Raw genomic sequence first — 25,433 nt, 5'->3', positions numbered from 1 at the left:
CAGAAAGTTCTTGGGGAAGGTAAACAAACGAATGACTCGCCAAACGCGCTTCCTGGCCGCGTGCGGGCACTTTCAAACTCGACAACCTCCCCCACCATCTCCCTCAACGCCCTAGGCTGTACATTAGCGAAACCACCAAGGTCTCTGCTGCCGTCGCTGTTTACCGTATACCACGCTCTTCTATCCTCCACCATGGACAAACGTCAGACTCTCTCCGGCCCGCTCGCGTCGCACATTCGGAACAAATCCATGGGCGCACCTGCACAAGGCGCATCGCCAGTACTCCTCGCGCGCATCGAAGAAAAGAAACGGGAGCTAGCAAACCTGAAAGACTTGAAGGCTCTCAGCGCTGGTCTGGCAGACCAGATGGAGCAGCTAGAACAGAAGCTGGCTACTCTCTCGGACGGCACCGAGGCAGTCGCCGCAGTGCTCTCCAACTGGCACAATGTTCTGCGCGCAATCAGCATGGCCTCGGGTAAGATGTCCCAGGATTATGAATATGTACTCAAGCTAAAGTGTGCCAGCCAAAATTCCCCAGCCAAAAGAAGAGGAAGAGGAACAAGACGAAAAGGAAGATATCCCTCTCCCGCAAACGCTCGTCCGCATCCCCACCCAACAGGCCGGCTCTCTTCTGCAACAAGCAAGCTCGAGCAACACTGGAGAATGAGTTTTGGATATGATGAGATTGCGAAAGATTCCATGAATGCTCGACTGGGTGGATGCGCCGGCAGTCCATCCTTTCGGCCTAAGACACTCAACTCGCCGTACCTGGATGACCCTACCCAGCATTGACACGGCCATCTGCATCCAAATGCTCTCCACCTGGACCAGAAAGACACGATGAAGACGCCGAATGCCGTTGGACCCCGGCTTCGAATGGCCATGCGAAGCCGACAAAAGCATCAATTGGCTCCGGATCCTCCATGTCGAACTTCGGGTCCAATAGGAAACCGAATAACGTTCTTGCCCACAAATCTTGATTTCCAGTCAAGCGGAACAGTCGCAAAAGTTCTTGAATTCACAACTCTCTTGTGTACTGGCGGAGTCTCCATGTCCACCAATGGATATGGATCAAGACTTCCAAAGAGTGAGTTTTCGACACGAGGGCTCGCCAGGGGGTAGAAGGGACTTGGCTGGATGTACTCTGTTGGGCAGTCCGTGCGAGCAAGCACTCCGGGGCTGTTTTGCTCATGGGGAAAGACACAAGGCCAGGGATACCAGCCCATGAGGCGCTGCATGGATCAACGTCCACCTCGTCCCAGACTATGATGTCTCTCCGAATTCAAATGGCCAAAAGGCGTACTCCTTCAAAAAGACCATTCATGTGACTGTCTTGTGGGCCCTTCTTATTGACGGAACAGCAGTCTCGATGATTACAACATGCTGCCGCTTCCATGGCCTTGTACGTCTCTGACTGTCCAATAACTCAATGCCCCAAAAGCGACGCACTGAATGCAGCACACCGCACATTCAGATTGTGGCCTAGCCGTCGTGAAAGAAGCATCGTTACTCACCCGACAAAGTCTCGCCTCTTACTGCTCTCAATCGATCTGACCAACGGCCAAAATCCAGGAACAAGCCAAGCAGCCGGTTACCAGTATACCTACCCTCCCCCTTGTCTCTGTCAAGTCACCGCCACCGCCATGTCGAAAGCGTCGTGTGAGACGCAGAGGGAAGCTGGTCATTGGTCTAACTACCAGGAGCACAAACAGAGGCAGGCGATCAGCCATGATACCAGAGAAGGGGGAAGAAAGGGTCGAGCAGGAGTGACCCTAGGCTGGCAGTGCAAGCGTGGTGACTCAAAAGGCACCACTCCAACGAGAGGAACCTCTAAGAACCAGCTTATCGACCCCTGACACGCACGAACAGGAGACGCAACCCACGACGACTACACTACACCACACCCCTCACCCCTTCTCCCTGGGCGTCAGCATGGACAATACAATACACCACTCGCCCACCTGTCCACGAGATAAAGACAGGCAACGGAGCACAAAAGAACCCTTCCGGCCCTATCCGCACGGCTGCTCCGGCGCTCGCCTTACTTTCCCTCGCCCTCGTGCCCCCCTGCCGTTTCTGACTAGCAGCACTTCGCGCCTGAGGTGCTGACTTGTGTGTTTGCCGTTCTGCTGGTGCTTTTGGGCGCTTCTTGTGCGCTGTTGAGGGGCTGCTTGGGGTTGTGTGGATATGGAGACGAGATGTGTGCACGCGACTGTTTCGTTGGCGGTCGTGGCGCCGGAGGGGGAGCGGACGGGTGTGTCTGTGGAGGGCGAGGCTGGTGAGCGAACGATACGTATGTACAGTACATTCGTAGATTGAAAGGGATAACTTGGAGCAGAGGGGATTTCAAAGTACGGTAAGGGCGTATGAGGGACAGATGCAGGTGAGGAGACAGGCAGACAGGGAGACAGGCACCTTGGCAGTCAAAGGGGAGGGAGTGACGAATCAGTCAGAGCACGCAGCAAACCAAGTCCAAAGCGACTTATAGCGAAGTCGGTTTACCTAGGGAAAGAGGTCACGACCACAGCAGTTGATTGATAGCCCCGTCGTCTGCCGGAAATTCACAGTTCATCAGTCAGTCAGTCAGTCCGTCAGGCAGGAACGTACCTACATGTAGGCATGGTAAGGCATCACAACCACCAACACCACCACCACAGCAAACCAAACCTACCCACTCGCCTTTTCAAATCCCCTCTGCTCAGTCCTCACAAACCACTCAGGCCTATTGTCGGGTGTCACTGTCAACTGCACCACCCATCCCAGCCGGCCCGCCCCTCAGAAGGGCGTCATACCTCGAATGGCGTGATCGAGGCACCTCCACTTCGACCTCCACCGCAACACCGCCAGTACCCGCGCCCCCAAATGTCAGATTGTCATCTCCGTTCGCGAGCGAGCGCCGCACCGGGAGCGTGGAGAATCGCTTGCTTGCTTTGCCTTGCTGTGCCCTGCTCTGCGGCGGGTCGATGGTTGTGAGTGAGAAGGGGCTCTGGATCTGGGCCATCGTGGTCACGAAAACTTCAAAGTCTGGCACCTCCTCCTGCTCCTACTCCTCCTCGTTGACGCTCAAGATTCACACTCTCGGCAGAGAAACAGAGCACTGATTTTCCACATGCCAATCTGCAGGGCGCGAGGAGCCACAAGGTCACAAGCACACGACACGACACGACACGACGTCCGTCACTCCACGAGAGCCTCGGCATATTAGAAATCAAAGGCGAACAAAAAATGGAATGGTTGGGTATATGCCGTAGTATTTCGTCGTGTTCCCCGTGTACGATAATAATGGGACGGACGAACGCCCCACGCGCTGACCCCCGTGTCCACCATCTCCTCCCTGTATGTAGTAGTGCCACTTTATGCCCCTACACGTGTCGGCGGCCGTGTCCCAAGCTGGCGCTGATGTTGTCGCTTGGGGCTGTATGCTGCTACTGCTGCTGCTGCTGTTGCTGTTGCCGCCGGGGAGCGGGGAAAGAGGAAAAATTTCATCAACAGATCGATCCTTCACGCTGGACCGCTCCCTTGTCTCGTTTCGTCTCGGCTCGTTCCCGCGTGGCTACTACTCTGGCCGCCAAAAAAGGGCTTGGGCAGGACTCTCCCTCGTCACTTGTCCGGATGTGTTCAACCAAGTCAACACTCAAGAGAAGGAGGCGAGGGTCAGCCAGCCGGGTAAGAGAGAGCACCACGTATCTGCAGCTTAAGTCGTCTATGTAGAAAGAGGAAAAAAAGGGGGTGATGGTAGGGTAGGGCAGGCGGACGAGGTAAATGCCGCGAACGGCTTGCCACTGCTGAGACGAACAGCGGCAACCCCGTTCTCCACGCAGTAGTCCAAGCCCATGTCGTTAAGATCGTGTGTTGTCTTTGTTCCTCCCTCCCATGTCCACCGCGTTGTTGTTCAGAGACTGTAAATCGACATGTATCCACCCCAGGAATATGCTCAAAGCAAAAAAGGCCAAGGCAAAAAAATGAAATCGGAAGCACGAAACTCCGAGGGCCAAAGAAACCAGGCAATCTCGATTCCGTTTAGTCCTTGCCGGCCGTGGTTCCCACTCCGTCTTTGTTGTCATCCTTACTCCGGTCGTCTTTGTTGTCGTTGTTGGCGAAGAACTTGCGGTAGAGTTCGGCAAAGTCGGCCGAGCCCTTGCCGTCGTTCTTTTCGGTGATGAGACCCTTGAGCCACTTGTTTTCCATTTCGAGTTGTGCGATGCGCGATTCGAGGGACGAGACCTTGTCCGTCATTTCCTTGGCCGTCTTTTCGAGTTGTTGCTCGCGCTGCTTCTTCTTGATACGGAAGCGGGCCGACGCGGCGGTATTGCGGCGGCGCTTGTCCTCCTCGGCGGCCAGGCGAGACAGCTCCTCCATTCCGTTGGTGTTGTGAGGGGCGGAGGGCGTGTGGATGGCGTCAATCTTGCGCTTCTCGCCTACTTTGGCGTTGACTGGCGAAGGCGCAGACAGCGGGGACGAGCTGGCGGTGCCATTGTGTTGCTGGATCGGGTACGGGTTTGGCTGGTGAGCAAAGTTGGGATCCGGCAGACCGCCGACGGGGAAGGTCGAGAAGTCGATGGATTGGAAGTCGCCTTGGTAGTAACCCATTAGATTGATATTCTGCAAAAATGAAGAAATACAGAACGTTATGAAATATGGATGTGATGGTCGACGGCCGGCTCGAGCTACCGGGTCGGATCACGAGTGATGGCGTGCTTCGGCAGAGGCAGCTCCAGCAAAGACATGGACCGGGATCTCGCATCCCACCCACAGAAGGGGCCCTAATAGGTGCATCGCACGGCGAGCTTAACCCTAAGCTGGCAATGGAACCACCGACGCGGAAATGGGCGATGGTGCAATGCCATGCGAGAATGGTCTCTTCGTGCGGAGAACGATCAACCATGCCAATCGCTCCAGCGCAGCAGTTAAAGCCGCGCAGGGTCGTGTGGGCTCGGCTGCAGGGCAATTCATGACAGGGAGAAACAAAAAAGAAACTCACCACTGAAGTTGAAGTCGACGGGTTTCGGCTGGACGGGCGGCTGGAACGAAATGTTGCTCTGGCGGCGCGCATCGACATCGGGCACAGAGTCAACGGGCGGCTGCTGCGGTGCGACGGGACGGATCTCGGTGCCAAGGTCGAAATCGAAGAATTCGGTGTTGGTGAAGAGGGAGAGGTCCTCGTCAAAGTTCAAGCTGTCCTGGGCGGCCGTGTCGTTGGGGGACGGAAACGTGTTGAGACCCTGCAGGACCGAAGCCGAGGGCGTCTTGCGATCGCCGTAGCCCGACATGGCGATGGTAGAGGGGCACTGCGATGTCCAGTGCAGGCGTGGTAGTGATGAAAGTCGTCCGGTGGAGGGTCAGTCGACGTCCAAGCGGGAGAGGCCCTTTTGGACGTCGAGGGCGGCGCTGAGTAATCGGCAGAGTTGATCTAGGGCGGCGCAAGGTTGGTTCCGGTTGGCGTCACAGCGTCAGAGATGGTTTGTGGTCCGGTGGAATTTGGAGCAGGCGTGATGTCGTCGACGGAGAGGAGAGTCGAGTAGTGTCAGTGTGCCGGTAGGCGGGAAGTGGGCGGCGCAGCGAGGTGGAGCGTGCAGTCTGCTAACGTTTTAGGGCGTGGCCATCAATCGCGTGGCCCCACGGTTGGACGCCCGCGCGCAATGTGAAAGTGAAAGATTCTTAATATTGTGCCGCGGACAAAGACTGTCGTGAAAGACCACAGCGGTGCCAGAGTGTGGTGGCACAGGGGATTTGGTGGAGGGGGCTTTCTTCAGCTCACCACCCGCACTCGCATCAGTCAGCGGCGCAGCGGAAGCGGCACCATCGGCAAATGTAGGAATAGTCTGCACGTGCTTAGAAATAATTGTTACATGTAATTGCCTATCTGCGCTTCATAACGCCGGCGCCTTGCCCCATCTGGCCGCTGCTCGAGACCGCGACGCACGGCCTTGGTCTCCCCCAGGCGCGTCTCCCCGGCCAAACATCGCGACGCTCATCACCAGCTCCGCTCCGCTACTTGAAGCTATGTCGCGCAAGGCCCTGTCAGTCCCGACCAATGCTGCCCTGTCGCATACCCAGCGCCTGCCCGCCAGGAATCCTTCCATCGCCAAGACCCTCTCCCGCCTCAACCGCGAATCGCTGCTCGAGCTGGCGTTGGAATGGCTAAACTCCAAGAACCGCGAGTACTGCCTGCCTTACCTGGCGCGTCAAGACGACGATGAGGACGACGATATTCCGTACACTCCTGCGACGTCGATAGACGAGGTCATCGAGGCCTACCGGGATCTCAAGGGGCGCAAAGGCGGCAAGAAGGAGGTGGTTGATCGCATGCTCGAAGGGGACTGGAGACATGGCATCACCCTCTACCAGCTTGCCATGGCAGAGACGCGCTACCTACTGGACCACCCCAACTCGCAACAGTGGAATGCGCTCCAGCTGTCCAAAGTTAAGGGCAAGGCGGCCGCCGACGACGATGCCATGGTCATTGACGAGGGTTCTGCGACAAATCTGCCCCGGTTCCATGCCACTTCCTTTGTGCTCAACCTGCAACGAGAAGTTGCCCCCATCATCAAGGCACATTACTACATTACCAGAGTCAAGGCTTTTGGTATATGTCTGCTCCGTGTCTACATTCAAGACTCGCCGTACGACCATCCCCTGCCGACCTCTAGCTCTCCTGAAGGCTCCAAGTCGTTGTTCATGGTATTCCCAGACGGATCGCCCTACGTGTACGTATCGATAGCAACAAACCTGGGCCAAAAGGTAGGTGCCGAAGGGCGAAGTCTGCGGAAAGTAGTAGTAGATGTGAGTACCCCTGCCACTTGCGCACATCTCCGGCTGATTGTCGCCCAGGCTGTCCCCAAAGCCCTCTCCAAACCTCATCACCGCTACACCCTCACCACCACATCTCTTACATCCCGCAATCTTTCCACGCTCCTCTCCCTCCGCGGACCAGGCCGCAGCAACTCTGCTCCGGCAGGATGGTCGATCTTTGCCGAAAACTCGTTTGGGCACGCGTCGCTCGACTACGACACGCCCAGGCACGGCGAGTCTTTGTTCGCTGGCAACGCCACCGCCGGTGCAGAGCAAAGTAAACGCCACGGCGGCGGCGCGGGCAGCAGGAACAAAAGGGGCCAAGGCACCGCCAAAGAGGACGACTCGACAAAGCGCCGAAAAAAGATTGCCAATGCGCGCTTTGGCGCCTCGGGCCACGAGGACGACGGCAAGGGTCTCGAGAGCCTGGAAGTCCGCATGGAGGACCCCTTTCCCCAAACGGCTGGCCAAGAGGCAGAACCGTGGACGCCAGACATGCGAATCACGCTGCGGGGCTCGCACATCCACGCCGGCGTCAGGCAGCTGGTGGAACACGGCGTGGTGGAGGGCGAGAGGATGCCGGGCTGGATGGCAGGAGAGGCGGGCGTCAGCGTCGGCACGGTCAAGAATGGAAGAATCAAGGAGAGGTCTTAGGACGAGGCGCGCATCTTTGGGGAGTTACTACGGCTTTGGGACACGGCAACAGCAACAACGCAACGGAAGGGTCTACGGCCGCTTTACGTGATATGATACCCTGGGTTTCGTTCGGGTTCAAGGTCCGGTTCTGTGGGTGGGTGTTATTGGCATGGGTGCCGCGGTGTTGTTTGGTCTGGTCATGGCATTTTCGTGCGTGCGTGGTTTGGGCGCTGAGGGCAGCTTGCGCGTGTCATTGAGGTGCTATAGCAATTGTAAGCAACATGCCATCTGATTTTTGCCGACTGCTCCCCACTGGAGATTTCAGAGCCAAGTACTATCAATTTAACGGAACCTGTATGTTCGACACGTGACATGAGACGCGACCTTCCATTGATTCGTCGTCGCGTCGCGCATCTTTAGCTTCTTTCAACCTCACCTCCAACTCGATATATGGAACTTTGTCTGTTATACCGTTCTCCTGGTCCAAATAAAATATTAGTAAGTCTTCACTTCCATTACGTCGAGAAACAGTCTCCAGGCTTCTTTTTCGTGCAAAAATTCTCCCATGTCGGCTTTGGCTATTGCTGGCGTGTTTGAAAATGAGTTGGGGTTGGATACACGCATGCTCCGCGTGCATTCATCGAGGTGTTTTGGTTCTTCTTCTCTTTTTTCATTCCTTCTTCTGAAAAGATCGATCGATAGGAGAAGGAGGAGGAGGGAGTGGAATTATGACGAGCATTTGGTGTGCCATCCAAATCCCAATCTTGCGCTGCGCTGCCCAAAAACACCAAACACCAAAAAACCCACAAGTTACCATGCCTATATGTACCTCCGCACAGCGCCGACGGTTGTCAACAACATCTGCCTCCCTGTCCTGTCGCGTCCTGCTAATCACATCAATCTTTCAGATTGCCTACGCATCCTTCGAGTCATCGAAACACCTCACCAACTCCATCGTCTTCGGGGGCCTCCGGGCAGTCCCTCCCCAGCCGCCCAGCCCAGCACCATGGCCATAATGCCACCCTCCACCTTCCGCACCCTCCTCGCGCAATACGCCTCCGCCCACCACCACCGCCACGCCGCCAAACCCGCGCCGCACAACACGTGCGACTGCGCCTTTCGCTTCACGACGGCGCCGGCGCTTGTCGCCTCGCGGCGGCGGCAGCAGCAAAACGACTCCTCCAGCACCAAAGCCGACGGCAAAGTCGACGCGGACGCGAAAGATGATGTTGACTCCCCGGCCGGCTACCTGACCGTCGACGAGCTGGCGCGCCTCGTCGAGTGGAAAATCGCCCACGGCTCCTTCTTCCCCGCGCTGCCCAAGCTGGCGCGCGGCAATGGCGACGAGGTGGTGAGGCGGGTGACGGGCGAGGCGTTTGCGCTGCTGCTGCTCGGCACCTCGCCGTCGTCATCATCACCACCACCGTCACCGTCAGCGGACACGAAGGGCGAGCGCGAACCCTCCGCGCAGACCGTCATGGCCGCCCTCACAACCCTCACCCGCCTCAAAGGCGTCGGGCCCGCCACGGCGTCGCTCCTCCTCTCCGTCGCCGAGGGGGGCGCCACGGTGCCTTTTTTCGCGGACGAGTTGTTTTTGTGGGCGCGTGCGGGGTTTGAGGAGTGCGGGGAGTTGCCGAGCAAAAAAAGTGTGAAGATTAGGTATGATAGTAAGGAGTACGAGGAGTTGTTGGGGGCGACGAGGGGGTTTTTGGGACGGTTGCGGGGGGAGGGGGGGGAGGAGGTGACGGCGAGGGAGGTCGAAATGGTTGCGAGGGTGTTGGGGGCGGCGGGGAGGGGGAAGGAGAAGGGGGCAGACAAGGGTAAGGGGAAGGAGAAGCGTGGAAAAGGAGGCGTAGACACAGTTGCGGCGGAGCAAAAGGAAGACGACAACACAGCAACGAAAAAGGCGAACAACGCAGAACAGCCGCAAAAGAGGCGCAAACGAGGCGCTGCCGAAGCCAAACGATCCGCCCCAGCGGCAGTCGACACCAAAGCTTCCGCCACGGGGCGGCGAGTGATGCCACGGAGAGCAGCAGCGAGGAAGAGTCGAGCGGTAGGTATCTAGGCCAGAGGGTTGCTTCTGTGGGCGCCTGGCATCAGACATGGGTGCCAGAGAGAGGGCGAACGCAGCTAGCAGCTGTTGTTGGGAGGTGCTCGTGTGCCTTTGTCTCTTTTCGATGTGATCACGGGGAGGAAGCGTGGGGGAGGCAGCGTTGGCGGTGAAGTGTTGGATGGCTGGCTGCTGTTCAGTGGTAAAGTGGTGGACGGGGGAGATTGGAGGGAACGAAGCGTGAGAAGGAGTAGAGGGGCAAAGGCGGAGATGAGATGTAATTGCTGCATGACTACAAGCCTTCGGTTGACCGCGAGTGTTGGGGTCTGGAGTCCCATTTTTACCAACCTTGTGACTGCACCCTGAGACGAAATAAATGTTGGATCCTGAACAAGGTTACTGGCTTAGTGGCCTGATACAAAAGGTTTTCCCTTCACGGCTAGAAAATTGCCATTCCATATGGAAAGCATCAAGTACATTCTAAGCAGCGACGGCGCGTTGTTCTATAGTTTCACGATCGACCAGATCCAGGACGTTGTCAAGATGAAAAAGCCGTGGGAGGAAAAAATTGTGTCCTCCCAATTTATACAGTGAAGCCGACGAAAAGGAAAAAGTCTACGCCTGGAAACTCCCGCCAGCAAAGGAAAAAAAATCAAGGCATTCGCTCGCTCCCTCAAATCCATCTCGTGTATGTCGCCTACTTTCTGTACCACATGCGGGTAATCTACCGAACATTAGCCCCCAGTTGTGCGAATCCAGGACTATCCAAACTTACCTTGGTGTGCCTCATCTTCTTCTGCAGCTGGAAGATGCCGTACATGAGCGCCTCGCTGGTGGGCGGGCAGCCAGGCACGTAGATGTCGACCGGGACGATGCGATCGCAGCCCCTCGTAACGCTGTACGAGTAGTGGTAGTAACCGCCACCGTTTGCGCAGCTGCCCATGGAAATGACCCAGCGCGGGTCGGGCATCTGGTCGTAGACCTGGCGCAGCGCGGGCGCCATCTTGTTGGTGAGGGTGCCGGCCACAATCATGACGTCCGACTGGCGCGGCGACGCGCGGAAAATGATACCCAGGCGGTCCTGGTCGTAGCGCGGAGTCGACAGGTGCATCATTTCGATGGCGCAGCAGGCCAGGCCGAACGTCATGGGCCAGAGGGATGACTGCCGGCCCCAATTGGCGATTTGGTCGAGCGTTGTGCTGTGGGTGGCGTGAGCATATTAGCTAGCGCACTTGAATGTTGTCGTCGGTGGCCAAAATATGTGCCACTCCCATCCCCGGATATTTCGCCATCATGGTATCGGAGTTTTGCGATTTGACACGTACAGTGCGTATTGGACGAGTCCCTTGTTGCCCTCTTGGCTGGGAAGCGGCACTTCAACTCTGGCCTTCTTCATTGCGGGGGGCGTGCCCGGACCACCAGCGACAAGACCCGGCGTCTGCGAGGCAGCCTTGGTTTTGCGCGAGCTGGATATCCAGGCTGCAGCAGCAGGACGGAAGGGAAGGAGAGCAGAGGTCGGCTTGGCTGTTGGACACAACATCATCAGCATTCGGGACAATATCAACATTGAAAGGTAGAGTGGCGGGAAGTAGGAGGTGGATATAGCTTTCGGGTCGACGTGGAGTGATGATACGTACCGCGCAGCGCCATTGAAGCCGCAGTTCTCGTCGAGGGCAACATTGCTGTCGGCCTGATGGGGTTGTTGACGAGAAATGTCGACGAGAGATGGGATTGTGGGGGAGTCTCTGGGGGATCTGATGGACGGACCGACCTTGGTGGGTGTAGCCGTGTGGTGTCGATGATGATTACGAGAGGAACGCAGCCGCCATTTGATTGGCCAGTCGCCCGCCTCCGCCTTCGCTCAACAACACCTCACCTGCCCCGTGCGCAAGCTGCTTCTCCAGGAGAACGCGGCGATTCGGGACAAATGTCAGCCTTCTCAAGATAGCGATTCCACAGACTTGACAACCCTGGAAGCTCCAGGAGCGCATGTAAAACAACTGCACAACCATGGCCGCCCGAGTGCCTGCAGTAGCATGCATCGGCATAATAGGGAAACACGTACGTCCAAATCACGCATTTCCGAATCCATCTCAGCCTCGCTTCGCACATGATGCTCATTCATGGTCCCTTAGAACAATCCCCTCCACATCTCGCTGTTCCCACCAGACGCTCGGGACGCCCTGGAGTTTTCGTTTCTGCTCTCCTCATCCCTGGACGTCTTTGAAGCTCGCCTGCCGCACAAGACGGCCGACCAGGACTTTGGCCTCTTGCAGGCCGTCGACGAGCGGCTTGCCATGTACGGCTGGATGACCAACACGGGCGTCAAGCTCGTCATTGTCGTCGACATGGAGGGCCGCCCCGCTACCTCGAGCGACCCCAAGGCATCCATTGTGGGCCTGCGTGATGCCGATTTGAAGCCCGTAAGCCTGCCTTCCTCCCTTTTTGCTGGAGATTGAATCGTTGTTGATTTCTTGTCTAGGCATTCAAAGCTCTGCAGTCTGCATACATCGGGCTTTTGAGAAACCCCTTTTACGACCCTGATCAGCATTCTCCACTCACGGCCAACGCGGAGCAAAACGTTGGGTCGACGCAAATCACGAGCCGGTGGTTCATCAATGAGGTCAAGAGGATCGGAGAGTCGTGGGCTCCTGGCGTCGCTAGCATCTAATCATTCCAAAAGAAGTCGAATTCAAAGTCTTTCCATTTCTCTTACATTCAGCGCTGTACTTGACGCGGTTGCGCAGTCCGGCTATCTATAGTTACATGCGGTCGTCGTATCTGTTCCGTGCCTCGTACGTTCCAACTCCAGTGCGAGATGCCGAGCCTTCCATCCCTTTAGGAAACACCAGAAGAAATCCATGCCAGCAGATGCAGGGTATAACACAAATCAAATGCAAAACGACGCGCTCAAAGTTTTGCCTTGACTTCGTGGGGAGCCGAGGCCTCGCGGTTCAACTTTACACTGCCCGAATTTTCGCCCTCGCCGAAGAAGATGACTTCGACGGTGAGATCGTCCCTGAAAAATGTTAGCCAGGTCAAAGGGCCGAATGAGCCAAACTTACCTGTAACGACGAGAGAATGGGCTGGGGAGAGTGAGCAGCGCGCAAAGCTGGTCTTGATTCTTGCCGCCGAGAGCGTTGCGAACAAGGTGGGTTGCGGCGTTCTTGTCCTCGACGACAAACCTCTCGTCCTCTGTACCCTTCACACCCCACTGCCTTTGACGAATGGGTGCTCTCTGACCAGTCTTGTCAGTCTCAACTCCATTCTTGTCGACGGGGAGCCCCTTCTGCTGGCTGAACCAGCTCTTGAGCCACGAGTTGGCAGTGCTTTGGCCATTCTTGTTTTCAGCCTGCTCTTCTAGCCACTGACCGACAAGGCCGACAACCTCTTCGTTGGTGAGCATCTCCCAGAGACCATCTGTGGCCATGACGACAAAATCGCCCTTTTGAGGCTCAACCTTGGTGGTGGTAATGACAGGTTCAGCGGTCACGTACGGAGGGGTCCGCAGGAGCGGCGGGGGAGACCGTCCAAAGTAGACTTCGCGAATCTTCTTTTGAGTTTCGACACTCCACTTGTAGACGGCGTCACCAAAAGCCCTGGATGGCTCCAAGCCGCCCAGGATGCGACCGTTTCTGGTAACATCGGGCTCGCCTGGGTGTTCCTTCCGAAGTCGGGCAGCTTCCGATTCAGTGCCACCAGTCTGATCTTCGGACAGAGCCGTTGCAGTCCACTTGCCGTTGGCGCCTCTTCGCCCGAGCACCGCTCGCGAGTCACCAGTGCAGGCAACCCTCAGAAGTTTCGAGTTGCTGTCGTAGAATGACAAGAGACCGCAAGAGCCAGCGAGAGCAGGTGCCAGCAATTCAGCCGCAACACGCTTGGACTGAGCCTTGAGAACCTTTTGGACAGACTCATTCACAATCTCATTGTCCAAGCGCAGAAAACCCGTCTTGATAGCCTTATCAATCGAGTCGGAGGAGGGAAGCTGTAGCGACGGGTCCGCAAGAGCAGACTTGTAGGTGGAGTTGAGTTCGCGGGCGACGAAGGAAATGAGGGAGTTGCGGAGCTTTGCAGAGGTAATCCATCCACTGCAGACAGTCAGTAATGCGGACAGGCCAAACCACGGCTTCATATCCTACCTGTGCCCATCGAAAACACCCCAGAACATCCAGTCGCTGCTGTTTGTTCCATCCTCGGAAAATGCCACGCTTTGTGGGACCTCGATAATCTTCTCCGCGTGGTCGTCCTCAATCGGATCGTTGCTGGGAATTTGTACAACATCGTAGCGGACAACTCCTTTGCCCCTGCCGACCAGCCACGACTCCTCGTTTCGCCTCAACTTCTGGGTCGCTTGCTCGGGAGTCAACATTTCGACCACCTTGCGTCCTTGATCGTCTGTGGCCTTGGAAAGCGGCGCGTTGGGAGGAAGCGTTCCGGTGAAGACTTCGCCTTGGGCTATGACGAGGACCTTGCTACCAGCGTCTTCGGCTTCTTTTTCTGCGGTTTGCCTGGCAGTAGCCGCGGCGGAATAGACATTCGACGGGCTGTATCCTGGAGTCTGCTGTCCGGCGGGCGACACGGACGCAACTGGCGAGTTTGCTTCGAGAGGACTCTGCGAATCACCACGGTAGGCGTAGTAAGCACCCGTGGCCACGGCGGTGGAGACCAGCGCGTATGTAAACGTTCGCAATTGCATTGAAGATTGCAATACCTGATGGGTGGTCCGCTGGTTCCTTGACCTGCCACCTAACGACGCATAGCTGATGGGAGGACGGACGGATTTGCGAAACACCGGGCGACGCACAGAGCGGCAGGCTTGGAGGGCCGCGCGACGCATTTGGAAGAGCCCCGGTGTGTGGTCGAAATCAGGACGGGGAGGCGTGTGGAGGAGAAGCCCGAGGTTAGCAGGTGCTCTGGTTGGTGTTGAGGTCCGCCGGCCAAGGTGCGATCTGAGCCCAGCCGATGGATCGGCAGTGGCAGCCCACTCGGGCCGTCTGCCACTGCTTGTCACCCTGCCCCGCCAGGCGTCATCGTTTGTGCATCCGCCGCGTCCTGCCGCCACAACTTTCCATCCCACGCGCCCAATCCCGCGCACATCACCGCAATGTCGACCCGCGCCCTACGAAAAGCTCAACGCGAGCTCGAAGAAAAGAAACGCCTCGAGGAGCTCGCCGCCGATGAAGACGAATCGGAAGAAGAGGTTGCGCAACCAAAGGCCAGCATGTTCGCCATGCTAGGCGGCGAAGACGACGGGAACGATGACGAAGACGAAGACGAACAAGAGGAGCCCTCGAAACAAGAGAGCGAGGAAGAGGCTCCAAGGCCACAGGCTTCAAGCTCCAAGAAAAAGAAGAAGAAGAAGAAAAAGGCAAAGGCTACCAAGGCTGCCGACGAGAACGAAGCCACTTCCACCATGGACGAGATTGATCGCGCACTGCAATCGCTTTCCGTCACGGAATCCAAGACTCAAGCTTCAGACGAGCCGCAGCAAGACCCGGCCTCTCAAGAACTCTTCCGTCTCCTATCAATCGATTCGCAAGGCCTTCACGCCCAAAACGAAATGCGGAAGCTGTTTGGCCGCGCAGCGCTGGAACGGGATACCGAAGAACCGGCAGGACGCCAACGTGGCAGAGGGGCGCGGCAGATGGGGTTGGCGAATGCTGTCGCTGGCCGCAATGCGCGCGGGGGTGGACTTGTGTCGCTGGGGTTGCGGCGCAACATTTTTATCCAAGGCAAAGAAGAATGGCCGCGCGCAACCAGCGGAGGTCTGAGCATGGAGGTCGTGGAAAAGCGCGCCGATGGCACTATTGAGTATCGTTACGTCCACAGTGGTGCATATCAAGATGTGCAGAGACAATTCGAGGCGTGTGTGGCATCCATGGATCCTCAGCGCCTGGTTCAGCTGTTGCAATTCAATCGTATGTCTTAATCTGTATATGAGGGTGTGCCTGCTAATTGATTCAGCCTACCACATTTCTACACTCCTCCAAGTCTCAGATATCGCAAAACAGGAACGGGACCACGCCACATCTGGCGACCTCCTCGAGCGGGCCCTCTTTTCCTTTGGCAGATCAGTGCACTCGACCTTTTCCAACAGCGTCTCCCAGGGCAAGGCCCGAATGGACTTTAGAAGACCAGAAAACCGCGAATTCTGGCTGGCGGCATGGCGGTACATTGCCAACCTGGGCATGCGTTCAACATGGCGGACCGTATACGAATGGACCAAACTTTTACTCAGTCTAGACCCCGAAAACGATCCTTATTGCGTTCGATTGGTCATTGACCAATTTGCCATTCGTGGCCGACAGCAACAAGACTTTTTGACACTCGCTCAAAGCGACTTCTTCAAGTCACGATGGAATGGTCTGCCAAATATAGACATGACAAGCAGTCTAGCTTTCGTCCAAACCTCTCAAATGGGCCAAGGACGACAGGCTCTGTACTCAGCCATTGGCCGTTACCCTTGGCTAGCGGCCCGCCTGTTTCAAGAGTTGGAGATCAACGATACCCCGCCGGGGATCTGGGGCAAGCAACCTCGCTCCCCGTACGAACACCTGGTTACTGAGCTCTACGTCATACGGGCCAAGGATCTTTGGAACACCGCGGAAGCCAAGTCCCTGCTCATTGAGGTGGCATCCGCGGTGCACTCTGCGACTCCGAAAGACGATGCCGACCAGCCCATCACTCGAGACGTGGCACGTCACACTATCCTTACCGATAACCCAGCTCTCATTAGTGCAGTCCCTCGACCGCTCACTGCACAGGTTCAGTCGTCTTCTGATCCGTTGCCTCCTGAAGACAACCTGCCGTCCTATGACGCGACGCCGACTACCAGCAGGCGGGTCCCCGTGTTTGAGCCACACCAGGTAGAAGCCGAGCTGAGAGAAGAGCACAGCAACTTGCGCGCGTTCTTCGAAAGCTTGGTGCCGTGGTTCAGGGCACCCGAGCAGGGGGGAGATGGTGCGCAGCGGCTGGAACCGGACCTGCAAAATCAAGAGGTTGTAGATCGCATGCGCGAGACTGGGCTGTCGTTCCAGGAGATCTGGGAGCGGGCGCAGAGGTTTGAAAATCTTCAGGGCGCGTTAGAGGCGTTGGGGCAAGTCGATCAGGCGGATGCGGAGCTGCATGATTGGATGGTCGAAGATGGAGAGGAACCGGAAACCGAAGATAATGCCGAGGGCCATGAGCGTCAGGACGACGCTGACCGGACTTGAGGCGCAGTAGGTCGTGGCTGCATGTATATCGTGTACAGTAGACGTGGTGGAGGACAAAAAGCAAGTAGTTGATGCAATTGTGGCAGACCCTGACAGGGTCGGCTAAAGTTTCTCGGCGCGGATCGTAGGGCTGCGGCTTTTCAGATGCAGGCGAGGGGACGACGACCGACGCTCCACCCACCTCTCGCTGTGACGTCCATGATACACCATTCGGAATCTTGACGCGTACTCTTCTTGCCCTCAACCTGCTTTTCCGCCTCTTCCACAGCCCTCTGCGGCTGCCCGGCCTTTGTTGCGTCTTCCAATACGCCTCGCTCCAAGCCATCAAGCAGGGATACCCAAGCCTCCAACCTCTGTTGACGTATCTCCCTCCCAGCAGCCAAGCTGTGAGTGTTGTGTCCCGACCATCCGCTCTTCGCTCCGCCTCTCTCCTCTCCTGTACATTCCATTCCATACCCACTGCCCAACATGAAGCCGTCCGACGACCGCTCGTCGTCGTCCGCCACGGGCATGCGTCGCAAACTAACAATCCAAGGCAAAGCCATGCGTGCTCAAATCGCCCAGCGAGCTACGCGCTTGCGCAGCTCCTCCCTCTCCGCCGTCCCTCCACCGCGAAATTCGGTCGACTATGACCCAGAGTTGGCCAAGCACGCTGCCAGCATCCTCTATCGCTCCCCGATCCCCTCGAAATCCGGCCAGCCCGTCTACATCCTCAACGCTGCCGCACTTCCAGACACGGACGAAGTCGACTTTGACGCCCTTTTGCCCTACGTCCTGGCCCGCCTACCAGGTGAAGAAGAGCTTTTGAGTGGAACAGAGTACGAGGTCATTTTCTTTGCAGGCGGGGATGCAGAAAGAGCCGCAGGGTCAAAGAAGAATCGCCCTGGCTGGGGTTGGTTCATACAGGCCTACCATGTCCTTAGCAGGGCCATGCGAAAGCGCTTGCAGAGACTCTACATTGTCCACGAGAGGAGCTGGGTGCGAATACTGGTGGAAATGTTCTCCTCCATTGTGAGCCCCAAGTTTCGGAGAAAGATTGTCCACGGTGAGTTTGTCTCCTAGTTCTAGACCCCTTTGTGTCAGGCCTCCAGCATAAGGTTGGAGCTGCGACTACAACCCTGCGACGTGGGTTCAGCAGCGGTTTGCTCCACCATGCGCGTGAGTTGCTCAACTGTCTGGGAATTATGCTGATACTGGGACAGTTTCCACTTTGACCCAGCTCGCTCTTCACATCCCTGTAGAGAACCTTCTGATACCCCCTTCCGCATATCTCCATGACCGCCGCCTTTCGCCGGATATCTACGTCCCTTATGCTAGCGGCAGACGGGCCTTCTCGGTTGCGCAACCGTTTCCCATGAATGCCAACGGCGAGACACGACTCCCACGTGTTTTGAGAGAAACCACCTTGTTCTTGCTCATGGACCAAAATATCAAGACCGAAGGCCTCTTCAGGATTCCTCCTCATTCACGTTTGAAGGAAGTTCTGAGAGAAGCATATGACCGCGGCCAAAAGTTCATCATCTGGAAAGACAACGGCGTGACTCTCCCCGTGCCATATTACGACAAGGCCGACAACCCCGAGGCCGTAATAAACGAGGTCGACGTCAAGGATGCGTACGGAGTGTACATGGCTGCAGGATTGATCAAGACCTGGTACGCTGAGTTGCGCTCGCCCATTTTCCCGCAGTCATCCTATCGAGACTTGAGAAAGAACTTCGGCAGCCCTGAAGATGTGCCGTCGCTGGAACAGCTCATTGAGCTCATCTCCCCCAAGTCGGAATGGTCAGCGATTCCCGCGATTTCGCGCGCCATAATGGTACGCCACTTGTTGCCCATGCTGAGCGAGGTTGCGGCGCATCAAAAGGACAACAAAATGACTGCCGAGAACCTGGCGGTATGCTTGGCACCTACGCTCGTTTGTGGCCCGGACCAGATTGAGGATGCCAAAATGTCGACCATTGTCCGGCGCATACTCCAGGAGGCCATTGAGCTCTGGGAGGAGGGTCTTCGCGAAGCCTGTGGAATTTCGAGCGGCACGTTCTGGCTGGAACTGCGAGCACCTGCCAACCCTGCAGAGTATGAGGATCCACTGGAAGTGACTCGACCACCTCGTCGCCATTCTGAAGACTTTACGGTCGAATCACCATCGGAGGAGGACGCCGGATTCGCCGATTCGGAGAGACAGTATTCGGGCATCATCATGCAAGACAACGAACCCCCTGCGCTGCCGCCGCGCCCGTCAGCATCGAGTTCGCAAACGCCAGTCAGCCCTGTTGGCAGTGACGACTTGCATTTCAAGAGAAAGCCTGCGCCCTCGGTACAAGTGCCCCCGCGGTACTCGAGCATTCTCGCAGTAGAGGCTGGAGGTGCTCCCGTAGCCTCCTCGCCCGTATCCCACGCTGCCACTACTGATGGATTTGCGCCTCGGGATCCCTTTGCGGACGACAAGGCATCGGATGTCAAAGGTCTTCCTCCTCCCATTGTTCCAAAACGTCACGCATCCCTGACATTGGAGCAGAGTCCTAGCCTTAAACCTGAGCCCGTCATCCAAGCTTTTCCGAGTTTACGCAAGCAACAAGAGGCCGCTGTAAAACAATTCGACGGCAAAATCAGAGGTCCGCCGGGTTTGGCCGACATTATAGCTGCTGGTCCGGGGGACGCCATTGCTAGGAAACAGTTGCGTTCACGATCCGGCTCCAGCGACTCGAGCAGACTTGCCACCTCCGGCCTCAACACACCCCTCACGACCGACAGCCATTCACTCTCGCCGCAAGACGTAGACTTCAGACGCCTCGACATTGCCACCTCGCCCACCACCTCGGCGTCCATCTCACACGAAAACCTTTTCGACGACGCGCGCGAAACCAAGACGCAGCAGCAGCGGACGCGCTCGCGCTCGCGCGGCCCCAACATCGCCTCCCTCGCGCGCCCCGTCTACCAAACGGCGCACCCCTCGGCGCAACCCCCCGGCGCCCCTCCCACGCGCCCTCTCCCCAACAACAACTCCTCCTCCGACTCCATCGCCAAACCGCTCCGCGTCAGCGAGGGCCTCCTCCGGCGCATGCCGAGCTTCCAAACCGCCCCGCCCCCCGTCCCGAACGACCCGGTCCGCAAGCTCGACCTCAAGAAGAAGAGCGTCGACGATTTGAGGAAGCTGTACGAGGACCGCGCGGGGACGGCGGCCAAGTTGGGAGAGGTGGCGACGGCAGCTGCGAAGGAGAGGAGTCGTAGCGTTAGTGTTGGTAGGGGTGCGGCGGGTGGTGCTAGGGAGTAGTCGTGACTTTTTTGCCCTTGCAACTTTTTCATGCTTTGCTTTGCTTTACTGCATGCCTACCTGCGCCTTTTCACCTGAACGTCTCTGGTGGATTAACTGACTGACTGATTCCTCTTGATGCTTTTCGTTTTGTCTGCTCTGCGAAGCTGCTGTAGTCTTCTTGCTATTTTTGCTCCTGCGGGCCTCTCCCCTTTTAATTCGAGATCTTTTTTATCCATCCATCCCATCACATCCCATCATCATCATCTATCTCTTTTGCCTGGGCTTTTTCTCCCCCCTCTGGTCTTTTTCCAATGTTCGTTCTGCCCCTCCTTCGGCAGCTTGATGACTCGACACGACACGACATGATGACATGATACCTACCTACCTTACCTTTTCGATACGGGCAAGACGGCGTGCGGCGTGGGCGTGGGTGTAGGCGTCGGATTAAATAGCACTCACTTTCAAAAGAACTATTTAATCAATCGATGACACTTCGGAATTGTGCATTATTATTTAGTGATTTGATTGAATTCGTTCATCAAGAGCGTCAACTGCCTGCCCTGCCTGCCTGCCTGCCTTGCTGCCATACCAAGACCGCCATCATTCTCTCTCTCTCTCTCTTCCTGCATAACGAGAGAAATGGGTACAAAGAAAGAAAAGTATTAAACAGTAAAAAAGATCGTGAATGCGTCTCTCTCGTCCTGCCATGCATCCCACACCCTCTTTCGCCCACATTCCGATCAAGCGACGCCGTTTCGTCCAAAGCCCAAACCCTCCCAGACAAGACCGGTCTGAGTCTACATGTCAGTGGTTTCCTTGACTTTCTTTTGCGTCCGTATCTCTCATGCGTATGTATGTACGAGGTCGTCGTCGTGGTCGTTGGTGGAACTCTGATCTTTCCCCCCTCTAGTATGCATGCTCCAGTCGATGGATGTGTGCAAGTATGTACAGGACTTGGAGGCCGGCCGGCCGGAGGAGCCGGTCAGAGAATGCCGCCACTGTTGTAGCCGGATGGATGGGTGGTTTCGCGGGTATGAACAAGGATGTGGGGGAGGAAAGGGGGTTTGGGGGGGCTTGGGTCGTCAAAATGCATGCAGCGCGGTACCAGTCGCAGTCGTCGCCGCCATGCCCAAGTGGACGCAACAACGCCACGGGAAAAGGGAAGGCTACTAGCCGCTGTTGTCGGCGCAGCTAAAGGCACTGCCCTGGGCGCCCTCGCTGAGCGCCTCACCGCTCGCATACAGACCGAGGCCGCAAATGACGGCGCCCTGGATGACGACGTACACATTGAGGGCGGCGAGCAGCATCTTCTTCCAGCTCTCGGTCCAGCGGCCGCGGTTCATGTACAACCACAGGAAGCCCGAGAAGCCGAAGCTGAACCACGAGCAAAACAGGGCCGAGATGAGCGAGATGAGCAGCGAGAAGGACGGGATGGCCTCGGCGATGATCCACGCGATGATCCAGAGGACGGTGCAGATGGCGACCCAGCTGATCAGCGACATGCCGTACTTTTGGTGCAGGCGCGCTGGGTTGTTGCGCCACATGCGCACCCAGATGTACTTGCACGCCACGTGGCCGTTGACGACGCCCGCGATGACAATGGTCGGCAGCGCCAGCCCAAACGCAATCTTGGAGACGAGCGGCGACGCGGAACCCAGCGCTGGCGACAGCACGTCGGGGCCGGCGTAGATGTAGATGACGACGCCGACGATGACGTAGAAGATGGTCGCCACGCCCTCCATGAAGACGACCGACTTTGTGAAGTCGCGCGGGTCGCGCAGCTCCGCGCAAAACGTGAAGAAGGCGTGGTGGCCCGAGAACGCCAGGATGATTTGCAGCGTCGCGAGCATGCCGTTTTGCAGCGACACGCCGCTGGTGGCCGCCTTTGCCTGGCCGTACTCGGGCCGGATGATGGCAATGTCGATGAGCGCGACGAGCACGCAGATGACGACCGACAGGCACGACGCAATCGAGAGGTACGACACCTTTTCGAGCTGGCGCTTGAGCGCCAATGCCAGACACACGGCCAACCCGACGACGCCAAAAACTACGGTGCAGGTGCCGTGGCCGGTCAGGACGTTCAGGGCGATGCTGAAGCTGAGCACGTGCGCGCCCATGATGAAGATGATGATGAGGACCTGCGCCACGCCCATGATTTCGCGGGCAATGGGCCCGCCCATGAGAAAGGCGGCATCGGCAAAGGTGTGTGTCGACGGGTATTTGTTGAAGAATTGGCCGATGACGTATCCGCAGTACATGGCCATGAGGCCGAAAAAGATGGTAAGGATGATGCCCCTACTCGGATTAGCGGCGACAGGTCCAGCTAGGAGTCTGATACTCACGGGACCAGGCCAATTGTTGCGACGGCATTGGGGAGCGAGAGTACACCAAGCGATATGTTCTCGGCGACCATTACTGGGGGGCCTTGTCAGTGTTGTGGTTTTTGCTGCTCTCATCTTTGTGACTCACATAAACCGACTTGCCTGCCAAAAAGTTAGCCACGAACCTTGAATCAAGGGATTGCTGTGTATACATACCACCATGACATTGTCTGATACTTCATCTCGGCATTCTCGTCCTCGTGGCCAAAGGGATTGACTTCTCCAACCTGCTAGAGGTCGTCAGCCAATGTCGGTTCGAAGCATAACGAAGGCTCTTCCTACCTCTGCTTCGGTGGGAGTGTACGGCGGCGCGGCATGATGACGGTGCTGCTGGCCCTTTTCGGCATCTCCCAGGTTCTCGGACGACGACTTTTCGCTGACATCGACGACCTCGCCAACGGCTTGGCTGGTGTTTGAGCTCGAGGAGCGGGTCTCGTGGGATTGGGCTTGGACGTCGTTCGTCTTGCCCTCTTCGGGGGCGATCGGAGCAGCGGTGCTTATGGCAAGGTCACCAGAATTAGAATTGCCATTGCTGGCATTCTGTTGGTCAGTGGGACCCATGCTCGTCGCAGGGCGCGTAGGAATATGGGGGAAGCAGGTTGTGGAGGAGGGTGCAGAAGGTCGTTGTCCCGATGGTAGCCGCACTTGTTCGGTAGCAGATCGTGGAGGGGAAAGATGAATCGAGGGGAGTCGCGGGTAATAGAAAAAAGACGGTGGGCACTATCCACTATGCGCAGGCGAAAAAAAAAGCGGCGGCCACCAGTGAACAGCGCCGGGGGCCCGGTGGGCAGATGTAGTAAGAGCGGGCCCGCCTCACGGGCTACGTTACGTTGGCTGTTGGCCCTGTGGTTGGGCGTTGAGGGCAGCGAGTCGCCATGATTAAGCAACTGTGGTAAGGAAAAGATATCTGAACCGTCGTTTCTGGCAGTTCCAGCTCATCACCTTGCCACTATGAAAAATTTAGACGAGAGCCCAGGCCAGGAGGTGGTTTCATGTTACGTATTCTCGCCGCAAATGCTCCAGCCGGGGACTCGCTGCTGGGCGACGATGTGACTGAACTGGCAGATGCATAGAAGGCATTTGGAAGATGCAAAGACGTGTGGTCGTCGTGTCGTGGGCGTCAATTCGTGGTGTTTGAGCCATTGTCGGTTCGTGCCGAGCCTGTGGCGGGCCCAACAACGATCAAATAGCGTCGAGTCTCATTGGTCGGACCAACACCCTCGAGCGAAGGGACCAGTGGCCGACGGCGCGCAGGGAGGTTGAGCAGAGATATCAACAGACAAAGTTCTTCTAACCAGACTGTGATGGTGAAGGGTCAGGGCGGACGTGACCTGACGTCTCTCGAGGTGGCGGCATGAGGTGACGACCGGCATCGGCGATTCCAAGCTCTTTCAGTGCAGTCGGCGTTGCGAAAGTCGGCGACCGAAGAGGGCGAGATGTTCGAGGGTTTATATGGTGGTCAGTCCGGCTGGCCAGACTCGAGGCCTATCTTGCAGTCGTGATAAGTAATAATGTGTCGCCGTGCGCAGCCGAATCGTGAAGCTGCTGACCTTCCATGTAAGACTCGCGGCACGTCCAATCAGCGTGTCCAATCTAGTGCCGCGTCTCAGGAGCTCTGGGACTGGGAGCTGGCCCTGGAGCTGGAGCTTGGGCAACAACCAAGCCGAAGCCCTTCTCCACTCCTGCTACCACCTCCAGCTCTACCTTAGCTCTACTGTACTCCAACTATCCATCTCAGTCACTCTCCATCCCACTCCTCACCAACCCTCTGTTTGCCATCTTGTCGTCTCTAGTGCCGTGCGACCGCGTTGCCGTTCCCGCCGCTCCATTTATTGCCAAAAGCTTGTCTTTCGCGTCCAAGAATAGCCCTCTCAAAACACCACTCCCCATCCGTCGGCCCCGCACTTCATACCCCCAATATCCACCATGGTCGAGCTTCGCAAGCGCAAGACACCGCCTCCGGCCCCGGAGAAGCCCTCCAAAAAGAAGACTGGCCCCAAGGCCGCCGCAAAAGGCGCCAAGGCCAAACCCGCTGCTGCTGCTGCTGCAACGGAGGCCGTCGACAACACGCCCGCAGCTCCCAAGGTCGAGCAGCCCGTCAAGGACACCAACACGTCTTCGACCGCGACCAATGGCGCCAAGAGCAGCGGCAAGCCCGAGGTGGGCAAGACGATTGACCTCGACGGCTTTGGCGGCGAAATCGAGACCAACGACGGCACCAAGACGTCGCTCAAGAAGCTGGTCGACGACTCCAAGGCCGGCGTCGTCCTCTTCACCTATCCCAAGGCCTCGACGCCCGGCTGTGAGTTTCTTCATCGCTCTGCCCGCAATTCCCCCACTACTCGAATCCCACCCCATCGCGTCATGGCATGCCTAGCCGCTGGACGCTGTGTAACCAAGAACCCCAGCCAGCCACATTCAACCCCCTCCCCTCCCCCCCTCCGCCCCCATCCGAGCACCTCCACACCCCACACCGCGGCCTCGCTAACCCGTCTGTCCACAGGCACCAAGCAAGCCTGCCTCTTCCGCGACTCTTACACGCCCCTGACGGCAACCGGCCTGTCCATCTACGGCCTCAGCGCCGACTCGCCCAAGTCCAACACCACCTTTAAGACGAAGCAGAACCTGCCGTACCCGCTGCTCTGCGACCCGTCGTTTGCGCTCATCAAGGCCATCGGCCTCGCGAAGCCCGGCAACGCAAAGGGCACCGTCCGCGGCGTCTTCGTCGTCGACAAGGCCGGCAAGGTGCTGGCTGCGGAGCCCGGCGGCCCGGACGCCACGGTCGAGGTTGTCCGCAAGCTTGTGGGCACTGCTGGCGGCGGCGGCGAAGCGGCGCCAGCGGACAAGAATGATGGCGAGGACAAAAAGGACGGCGAGGAGAAGAAGGCGGATAAGAGCGAAGGCAATGGCGAGGAGGTCAAGGCTGACGGGGATGCCAAGTAAAGTTTCGGTTTTTCCTATTTCTTCTCCCTTTGTCATCCCTCAGTCTTTATCTTGGGTAGTTACGTCGATCGAATTTAAGTAGGATAGGGTTGGGCGGGGGAACAAAAAGGCTGCGACGACCAGCGATGACGACGATGAACGAGCGAGCGGATATCGGAATT

At 57.2% G+C, this 25,433-nt stretch overlaps 16 protein-coding genes across 16 annotated transcripts; 10 read left to right on the top strand and 6 right to left on the bottom strand.

Annotated features, from left to right (window-relative positions):
- Positions 1–192: 192 nt before the first annotated feature.
- BKA78DRAFT_357595 (DASH complex subunit Dad2-domain-containing protein) lies at positions 193–667 on the top strand (the record flags this gene model as incomplete). The annotated part of the gene is made up of 2 exons (XM_066892243.1): positions 193–475; positions 525–667. 2 exons carry the CDS (start codon positions 193–195, stop codon positions 665–667), a joined length of 426 nt encoding a protein of 141 aa, XP_066738681.1.
- Positions 668–1,394: 727 nt separating this feature from the next.
- BKA78DRAFT_300448 (uncharacterized protein) lies at positions 1,395–1,856 on the top strand (the record flags this gene model as incomplete). The annotated part of the gene is made up of 1 exon (XM_066887200.1): positions 1,395–1,856. The coding sequence occupies one exon, from the start codon at positions 1,395–1,397 to the stop codon at positions 1,854–1,856; it is 462 nt and encodes a 153-aa protein (XP_066738680.1).
- A 1,292-nt stretch (positions 1,857–3,148) lies between these two features.
- Positions 3,149–3,865, top strand: BKA78DRAFT_61706 (uncharacterized protein). Its single transcript, XM_066893479.1, has one exon. The coding sequence runs from the start codon at positions 3,226–3,228 to the stop codon at positions 3,709–3,711; it is 486 nt and encodes a 161-aa protein (XP_066738679.1). The 5' UTR covers positions 3,149–3,225; the 3' UTR covers positions 3,712–3,865.
- A 278-nt stretch (positions 3,866–4,143) lies between these two features.
- BKA78DRAFT_239499 (uncharacterized protein) lies at positions 4,144–4,377 on the bottom strand (the record flags this gene model as incomplete). Its single annotated transcript, XM_066883900.1, has 1 exon — positions 4,144–4,377. A coding segment is annotated over one exon (234 nt), but the record flags the coding sequence as incomplete, so codon positions are not given.
- On the bottom strand, positions 4,280–5,323 carry BKA78DRAFT_61713 (uncharacterized protein). The gene has a single exon (XM_066893480.1). It carries the CDS (start codon positions 5,057–5,059, stop codon positions 4,400–4,402), a length of 660 nt encoding a protein of 219 aa, XP_066738677.1. The 5' UTR covers positions 5,060–5,323; the 3' UTR covers positions 4,280–4,399.
- A 524-nt stretch (positions 5,324–5,847) lies between these two features.
- Positions 5,848–7,778, top strand: BKA78DRAFT_328110 (centromere protein Chl4/mis15/CENP-N). Its single transcript, XM_066889572.1, has 2 exons — positions 5,848–6,783; positions 6,832–7,778. Exons 1-2 carry the CDS (start codon positions 6,004–6,006, stop codon positions 7,444–7,446), a joined length of 1,395 nt encoding a protein of 464 aa, XP_066738676.1. The 5' UTR covers positions 5,848–6,003; the 3' UTR covers positions 7,447–7,778.
- Positions 7,779–8,434: 656 nt separating this feature from the next.
- On the top strand, positions 8,435–9,446 carry BKA78DRAFT_357592 (uncharacterized protein; the record flags this gene model as incomplete). The annotated part of the gene is made up of 2 exons (XM_066892242.1): positions 8,435–9,024; positions 9,353–9,446. 2 exons carry the CDS (start codon positions 8,435–8,437, stop codon positions 9,444–9,446), a joined length of 684 nt encoding a protein of 227 aa, XP_066738675.1.
- Positions 9,447–9,525: 79 nt separating this feature from the next.
- BKA78DRAFT_61675 (uncharacterized protein) lies at positions 9,526–10,009 on the bottom strand. The gene has a single exon (XM_066893478.1). It carries the CDS (start codon positions 9,814–9,816, stop codon positions 9,559–9,561), a length of 258 nt encoding a protein of 85 aa, XP_066738674.1. The 5' UTR covers positions 9,817–10,009; the 3' UTR covers positions 9,526–9,558.
- A 166-nt stretch (positions 10,010–10,175) lies between these two features.
- BKA78DRAFT_259439 (uncharacterized protein) lies at positions 10,176–11,158 on the bottom strand (the record flags this gene model as incomplete). The annotated part of the gene is made up of 4 exons (XM_066885375.1): positions 10,176–10,202; positions 10,254–10,677; positions 10,804–11,002; positions 11,116–11,158. The coding sequence occupies 4 exons, from the start codon at positions 11,156–11,158 to the stop codon at positions 10,176–10,178; spliced, it is 693 nt and encodes a 230-aa protein (XP_066738673.1).
- A 195-nt stretch (positions 11,159–11,353) lies between these two features.
- BKA78DRAFT_61654 (Sedlin) lies at positions 11,354–12,525 on the top strand. The gene is made up of 3 exons (XM_066893477.1): positions 11,354–11,539; positions 11,614–11,901; positions 11,961–12,525. Exons 1-3 carry the CDS (start codon positions 11,489–11,491, stop codon positions 12,147–12,149), a joined length of 528 nt encoding a protein of 175 aa, XP_066738672.1. The 5' UTR covers positions 11,354–11,488; the 3' UTR covers positions 12,150–12,525.
- On the bottom strand, positions 12,389–14,174 carry BKA78DRAFT_259403 (phosphatase 2C-like domain-containing protein; the record flags this gene model as incomplete). The annotated part of the gene is made up of 4 exons (XM_066885368.1): positions 12,389–12,497; positions 12,544–13,566; positions 13,618–14,029; positions 14,090–14,174. 4 exons carry the CDS (start codon positions 14,172–14,174, stop codon positions 12,389–12,391), a joined length of 1,629 nt encoding a protein of 542 aa, XP_066738671.1.
- A 267-nt stretch (positions 14,175–14,441) lies between these two features.
- On the top strand, positions 14,442–16,850 carry BKA78DRAFT_328096 (transcriptional repressor TCF25-domain-containing protein). Its single transcript, XM_066889571.1, has 2 exons — positions 14,442–15,396; positions 15,443–16,850. The coding sequence occupies exons 1-2, from the start codon at positions 14,583–14,585 to the stop codon at positions 16,690–16,692; spliced, it is 2,064 nt and encodes a 687-aa protein (XP_066738670.1). The 5' UTR covers positions 14,442–14,582; the 3' UTR covers positions 16,693–16,850.
- A 31-nt stretch (positions 16,851–16,881) lies between these two features.
- Positions 16,882–20,447, top strand: BKA78DRAFT_328089 (divergent CRAL/TRIO domain-containing protein). The gene is made up of 3 exons (XM_066889570.1): positions 16,882–17,078; positions 17,228–17,737; positions 17,895–20,447. The coding sequence occupies exons 2-3, from the start codon at positions 17,236–17,238 to the stop codon at positions 19,964–19,966; spliced, it is 2,574 nt and encodes an 857-aa protein (XP_066738669.1). The 5' UTR covers positions 16,882–17,078; positions 17,228–17,235; the 3' UTR covers positions 19,967–20,447.
- On the top strand, positions 20,200–21,036 carry BKA78DRAFT_61586 (uncharacterized protein). Its single transcript, XM_066893476.1, has one exon. It carries the CDS (start codon positions 20,434–20,436, stop codon positions 20,953–20,955), a length of 522 nt encoding a protein of 173 aa, XP_066738668.1. The 5' UTR covers positions 20,200–20,433; the 3' UTR covers positions 20,956–21,036.
- An 81-nt stretch (positions 21,037–21,117) lies between these two features.
- On the bottom strand, positions 21,118–22,890 carry BKA78DRAFT_357586 (transmembrane amino acid transporter protein-domain-containing protein; the record flags this gene model as incomplete). Its single annotated transcript, XM_066892241.1, has 5 exons — positions 21,118–22,243; positions 22,291–22,363; positions 22,418–22,431; positions 22,486–22,559; positions 22,612–22,890. The coding sequence occupies 5 exons, from the start codon at positions 22,888–22,890 to the stop codon at positions 21,118–21,120; spliced, it is 1,566 nt and encodes a 521-aa protein (XP_066738667.1).
- Positions 22,891–24,255: 1,365 nt separating this feature from the next.
- On the top strand, positions 24,256–25,272 carry BKA78DRAFT_259795 (thioredoxin-like protein; the record flags this gene model as incomplete). Its single annotated transcript, XM_066885405.1, has 2 exons — positions 24,256–24,631; positions 24,833–25,272. 2 exons carry the CDS (start codon positions 24,256–24,258, stop codon positions 25,270–25,272), a joined length of 816 nt encoding a protein of 271 aa, XP_066738666.1.
- Positions 25,273–25,433: the final 161 nt, after the last annotated feature.

The sequence above is a fragment of the Phyllosticta capitalensis genome (assembly GCF_038381095.1).
Source record: "Phyllosticta capitalensis strain CBS 128856 chromosome Unknown BKA78scaffold_13, whole genome shotgun sequence".
NCBI lineage: Eukaryota > Fungi > Ascomycota > Dothideomycetes > Botryosphaeriales > Phyllostictaceae > Phyllosticta > Phyllosticta capitalensis.
Note: the sequence above shows the minus strand (reverse complement) of the source record. Positions and strands in the feature narration are given on the sequence as shown.